At 31.8% G+C, this 6,760-nt stretch overlaps 1 protein-coding gene across 1 annotated transcript; it reads left to right on the forward strand.

The window, feature by feature from the left end:
- Positions 1 to 6: 6 nt before the first annotated feature.
- Arp1 (Actin-related protein 1) lies at positions 7 to 1,974 on the forward strand. The gene is made up of 6 exons (XM_072541920.1): positions 7 to 202; positions 259 to 323; positions 374 to 700; positions 757 to 900; positions 1,088 to 1,490; positions 1,552 to 1,974. Exons 1-6 carry the CDS (start codon positions 155 to 157, stop codon positions 1,693 to 1,695), a joined length of 1,131 nt encoding a protein of 376 aa, XP_072398021.1. The 5' UTR covers positions 7 to 154; the 3' UTR covers positions 1,696 to 1,974.
- The last annotated feature ends 4,786 nt before the right edge of the window (positions 1,975 to 6,760 follow it).

A 6,760-nucleotide genomic window follows, 5' to 3' on the forward strand; every position in this document is an offset into this window, starting at 1 on the left:
ATTAGAAATTGACAGATTTTATGACATCATTCTCGGCTTTCCATTAAATATTGGGATGTGTAGACGATAGAAAGAAAATATAAATTATAGCTTAAAATAGTAAGCAAATACAATATACTGCACTTACTTTTGTACTACTAGTTATATTTAAATAATGGAAGCGTACGACGTAATTGTTAACCAACCTGTTGTGATAGATAATGTGAGTAATAATTTTGTTCTATTATACATTTTTTTTATATTAAATTGTTTTTCTAGGGAACGGGTGTTATTAAAGCTGGGTTCGCTGGCGGCCAAATTCCAAAATGTAGATTTCCCAATTAGTAAGTACATTTTAAAATTTATAAACTGACACTAATATGCAAATTTTTAGTGTGGGTAGGCCTAAACACACCAGAGTCATGGCTGGTGCTCTCGAAGGAGACTTGTTCATCGGTCCTAAAGCTGAAGAACATAGAGGCCTACTTTCCATCAAGTACCCAATGGAACATGGGATAGTGACTGATTGGAATGATATGGAAAAGATTTGGAGTTATATTTATAGCAAAGATCAACTTTCAACATTCTCAGAGGAACATCCTGTACTACTTACCGAAGCTCCTCTTAATCCTAGGCCAAATAGAGAAAAAGCTGCAGAAATTATGTTTGAAACATTTAATGTTCCAGCTTTATTTATTTCCATGCAAGCTGTACTTAGTTTGTAAGTAACTTCTTTTATGTGCATTAACATGGATCTTATTTGACTTTTATTTGTAGATATTCTACTGGTAGGACTACTGGTGTAGTTCTAGACTCAGGAGACGGTGTCACTCATTCAGTGCCTATATATGAAGGATTTGCTCTACCTCACAGTATCATGAGATCTGATATTGCAGGAAGGGATATTTCTAGATATTTAAGGTATATTTTTCTATTAAATAGAGCCTTAGAAATAACATGTCATATCTGTTTTTTTTTTAATAACTATTACAGTTTGACTGATTTTAAAGCTTATCCCAAAACAGGACTTAATGATTTAGATAGCAATGATTTATGTCAGTTATATACAGTGTAATAAAACATTATAAGTAGCTGGTTTTTGTTTCAGATTGCTTCTAAGAAAAGAAGGAATCATTTTCCGTACTACCGCTGAATTTGAATCAGTTAGAACCTTAAAAGAAAAAGCTTGTTATTTATCGAACAATCCAATAAAAGAAGAATCAGTTGAGACAGAGCAAATTAATTATACCCTTCCAGATGGTACAGGAATCAAAGTAGGACCTGCAAGGTTTAGAGCCCCTGAGATTCTTTTCAAACCTGACATGATAGGTGAAGAATGTGAAGGTATCCATGAAGTATTGTTGTTCTCCATACAGAAGTCTGATTTAGACCTTAGGAAAGTACTGTTTAAGAACATTGTGTTGTCAGGGGGCTCTACTCTGTTCAAAGGATTTGGAGATAGGTTGCTTTCAGAAATCAAGAAGATGTCACCTAAGGAAACACAAATTAAGGTATAACAGAAGAAACAAGACTGTATCTATGACTTATAATTGATGAAATTTTGTTTTGTAGATATCAGCTCCTCAGGAAAGGTTATATTCCACATGGATAGGTGGCTCTATTTTGGCTTCTTTAGATACTTTCAAAAAGATGTGGGTCTCGAAACGGGAGTTTGACGAGGAAGGACAAAGAGCTATACATCGAAAAACATTTTAGTTCTATTAGACTTTCAATTGTGATTAATATTTGTTTTTTTTAACTTATTTCCACCCATTTATGTGCAGGGTGACCATCAGTGATAATAAGAGAGTCAATCTGAAGTAACAGAGAGGTTGTGAACATTATCTAGTTGATGGTCCCCTCTAGGAATTGAATTACGCTCTAAATTATATATAGAACATTAATTATTTTTAATATTCTTAAGTCTATTTTTAATTGTGTTGTCTGTGTAACTTTTTTTATATGAATTATATATATTTAAACTCGGCACAATAATATGCAGCTTTTATCAGCTTCTTTTTTTAAAATATATAATATAGTTTAATCAGTGTTTATAGTATATCTACAAAGGAGAGCTTCAGAAAGGAGCTACATTTTACTCGCCTTGACAAATTCCTAATATTAAACAGTAAACAACAATTCAGGAGCCGGAAAATTTCCTTGTGAGAATAAATCTCAAAGGGTAAAATAGATTCTTTATTGTGGATGTTCTGACTTGTAGAACTGAAGGCATATTTACAAAATACAGTTTATAATAAACTCCGTAAATAGAGGATCTCAAGGTCAAATATGCTGTTTACTCTAGTGACCTTAATTTCAAAATACACAAATATATATAATATAATTTTGATTTCCTGAAACAAAATATCAGATACAGTTGCGAACTAGGCCAAATAATCTTATAACCTTTATTTTTTTACTTAAATAAAATAGGTGTTTTACAGATCTCATTTTTGTACCTACTGTTCATTGCAACATATTTCAGATTTAATCTTCTAGCTATAGTTGTATACAGGGTCGGACTTATATATTGATACATTTTATCAAAATTACGGCAATCCCACAAAGTAAAAGAAAAATACATTTAAGTAATACTTTTATTTTAAAATATATATTTAACATAGTGAAAAAATACAAAGCAAAAATAAATTTAAACTTAACTATCGTCTATATTTAAATCGGTATCACTATCATCGCTATCGTTTAAATCTATAACTACTCAATTTATAATGTTTTGGAACTGTAAGTACTTTTCTTCTAGTTTTTTGAAATGCTATATACATTTTTTTCAGTTATCTGCTGTAATATTATTTGCTCTTAATTAAATCTACAACAGTCGAAAATGATTTATAAGAATTATTATTTTTCCTCACATAACTTTTTAATTAAGACCACAACAATTCTATTGGATTCAGTACACAATAGTAAGGAGGTAATCTTAATATTTTATGGCCATAATTCTCAGCTAGCCTGCCAATAACATAATTTTTTTCACATTTAACTAATTTTAATTACAAGTTGTTTTTTTGTGTAAAAATCCATAAAATATATTTCATGTTTTGATACAAATTCTCGAATTTCAGCTTTGTTTGAATTAGTGTTCAGAATTTTACTCTTTAGTCTACAATGATACGGAGCATTATCCAAAATAATAACGCTATTTCTTTTTAATTTAGGTAGTAATTGCTGCTCAAACCATTTTTCAAACAAAGTACTGTCCATATCTTGATGATAATCTAAGCGACAATCACTTACACTCTTAGCAGAGAGTAATAAAGCATCTTCTACCGATCCTGATTCTCCCCCACAATGTAAAATACAAATTCTGGGGAGGAACATTGGTGACGCAATTTTTACTACCATCGGCCCAACATTTTTTAACTATATCGTGGGTGTCGATCCACGTTTCATCCAAATAATACAAGTTCTTCTCTTTACTCCTAAAAGACCTTAGACTCTCCAAATAATCGAACCTCCACTTTATTAAACGGCTCGATTCCAGAATTGCCTGCAGTTTATTTACTGTTTTAAACATAAAACCATTAGATTTTAAAAACCTCCAAAAAGTAGTTTTATGACACTCAGGGATTATTTCTTTGTTTATTAACTCACTCAAAAGTTTATTTAAAGTTGGTAAGTTATTCACTGAATACATATATATATATATATGATATATTGTTTTCCGTATAGCTGATAAATAAAAATTCGGTAATACTCAATGGGCATCATTCTTTTTTTTTTTCGCAACACTGGACCCTCTTTTATAAGTTCGTACACAGTGGATCGTGGTAAAAAAAAACCGTATTTTTGATCGCTTCTGATTTAACCATCGTCGAAAGAAGACCTAAGAAAAAATATATAATTTTACTTTTTAAGGAGTTATGCTCGGAATTCTGTGTTTTTTATGAATTAATTAATCGGTAAATATGATTAACCTCCCTAATACCGCGTGGGGCGAATTCTCGCCCTAGGTCTAACGAGATTTCGCGGAAATGTATGTGGGGCGAGAATTCGCCCCACGTGGTATCGAGTGTTTTCACGTTCTACAAATATGATTTTATCAGTTTAGACGAACGTTTTGGAAAATGGTTACTAATTACTTGCCATGATGTGCAGTCGCATTCTTTACATATTAGCAGTTGATTGTAATGTGTTTCCTTTATCTTTGAAATTCCATTCTTACTATTACACAGTCGGAACTTTTATAATTCCCCTATTAGCATATTTTTGTCTAGATTCTTCGAAGCATCACTTTCTAGTTGGGATTGTCTCTCTAAGAATTTGTAAAGTGCAATTAGCCCTAAGTACGTCTGATATATGATAACTGCTAAAATTACCCGTTTATTTGGTGAGTTTCTCAATGTGACTGTCTTCTGTCTTTGATTTTTAATTTGTTGAATTGGTGCTAAACAAAGTATACAGTCAATAAAGATTTTAAAAAATGGTAAGATTAATGAGATACATAGAATCATTGCGCTTAAAAGTGAACCAAACTACAGGGGCGAGAAGTCGCCCCACCTGGTACTGGTCGTTTTAAAATTCTCCCGGTATTAGGAAGATTAATTAAAGATTATTTTTAACGAGTACTTAACGTTGTAAACGTTAAGCACGATTTGCTTTGCACTCGTGTGTGAGATGAATATAACCAGAACGTTTTTCAGGTTCAGACTCATCTTCACTTCCTGAAATAGTGGCAGGAATGTACAGGGCATCGTTACTAATCATTTCTATATCACTCATATTTATAGTTATTACATTGACTTCTGTTCTAAATGAACGACAAAAGAAAAATTATAAAATTCCAAGAAATTTTCTATAGTTTATTTTTATGAACGAGAGAGTAATTAGCATAATTTTAACTGGTAGCTCCGACCACTCCATGGGCGTGCTCAAGATTAATTGAAAAATTACTTTGAATAATTGTAAAAAATAAATGAATTATTTCAGTGTTATAAAGTGTTATGTGTATGTAAACAAAAGTGACCTCTTTTATCACACGCTATATTAGAACTGACTGGCCTACATTAAAAAGGGTTTTAAAAAATTCACATTTTTTTTAATTTTTAAAAATTACAAAAGAGAAAAAGAGTTTTTAAAACCGTCTAAGGTATGTTAAATAGATGAATAAAAATATTAATATAAAACTTACAGCTACTTGTTACAAATCCAAATCAGATTCAGAAGATGAACTTTCAGAACCAAGATTTATAATAACTGGCTCGATCATTTTATCAGTAATATTGTCCAGCTTCCACATTTTTTCCTCTTCTTTAATAGTGTGATTTACTGCCTTTTCCCAGTTTTCAGGTTTTACATTATTTACGGCCTACAAAAACAACTGTTTAACATCATGAATTTTAAAAGTGGTATTTTTTCTTGAAACTTCACTCTTTATCTGTGCCCATACCAGTTCAATCGGGTTTAATTCACAATGATATAGTGGGGATCTAAGTACTGTCATTCCACGATTTTTGGCAATTTCATCAATTTCGTATTTTTTAAATTTTTCTTTATGAAGGGCACACAACGAATAAAGTTCCTTTCTTATAGATCCGGGATGGTACGTAATATTTTTTGAACTCAGCCAATTCTGCAAGTCTTTTTTTAACCACTTGGTTGTGGGCAGTCCTTCTATAAGTCTGGAGTGATAACTTGCATTATCCATTACTATTACACAGTTCTTAGGAAGAAAATCTATCATTTGTTCGAACCATTCTTGAAAGACATCAGCGTTCATGTCTTCATGGTAGTCACCGGTACGAGTTGATTCAAAAGTTAATAAACCACCTTCAACAAAACCGTCTGAACTGCCAATGTGTACTATTATCAGCCTGCGTCCCTTTCCTGATGGTGGGTTTAAACCAGTAGATAAGTTATTTACAAAAGCGTGCCTTTGACTTGTAACAGTTTCATCCTGCCAAAATTTATTTGGTGTATGACCCTCGTTGATCCATGTTTCATCAAGATAAAATATTTTTCTTTTTTGGTTTCTCATTTCCTTTATGGTTCTTAGAAAATGTCTTCTCCATATGACAATATCGCTTCTTTCTAATAAAATAGACTTTCTGGGATTCTTTTTTGAAGCGGAAGCCTATTTCTTTTAAAAGTTTCCATAACGTACTTTGACTCATTTCTGGGTAATCCTTATCATCTCGAACTGAGACAAGAACTTTATCCAATGTTGGAAATTCTTGTCTAAAGAAGAATTCATGCACTTTCCGTCGAAGTCCTTCTTTAAAATGATATTCTATTTGAAATTTTGGTTTCCCTGGAGCATTACGTGGCATTTGAAAACTACCACATTTCTCTTCTTTAATACCTCTGTAAATCGTAGATTTCCCAACACCAAGTGTACTGCTAACTAACTCAACGGTCTCATCAACACTTTCACATAAACGTTTGTCTGTAAATGATTTAAAACAATTAAATATTAATGTTTTTTCATTAACTGTTAGAGGACCAATTTTTCGGCGTTTACACGGCACTTCCAAATTTTCCATAACACTAGTATACACAATAAACTGCACCTTGCAACTGAAGTACCTACTTTTAGTGAACTGTTAAGAATTTTGAATACGCCACTTGGACCTTCCTATATACAAAATGGAAAAACCCACTATCACATTTTCTGTGGAATAAGTTTAGAAGGTAATTATCTAGTCAATTACTGTCGTAGATTCCTGGAATTAAAGAATTAAATGTTTGATTGTTGAAACCCTTACTTCGTGGAATGCACTCATTTCAGATAAAATAAAACGTTTTATTTTAACTAAAGAATTAA

This window comes from Diabrotica undecimpunctata, chromosome 1, assembly GCF_040954645.1.
Source record: "Diabrotica undecimpunctata isolate CICGRU chromosome 1, icDiaUnde3, whole genome shotgun sequence".
Taxonomy (NCBI): Eukaryota; Metazoa; Arthropoda; class Insecta; order Coleoptera; family Chrysomelidae; genus Diabrotica; species Diabrotica undecimpunctata.

What these genes read in the sequence shown, in the direction of transcription:
- Arp1 (XM_072541920.1), top strand. Translation starts at nt 155, where the DNA reads ATGGAAGCGTACGACGTAATTGTTAACCAACCTGTTGTGATAGATAAT. An exon ending in AACCTGTTGTGATAGATAAT is followed by an intron (nt 203 to 258) that starts GTGAGTAATAAT and finishes TTGTTTTTCTAG; the next exon opens with GGAACGGGTGTTATTAAAGC. An exon ending in CTAAGGAAACACAAATTAAG is followed by an intron (nt 1,491 to 1,551) that starts GTATAACAGAAG and finishes TTTGTTTTGTAG; the next exon opens with ATATCAGCTCCTCAGGAAAG.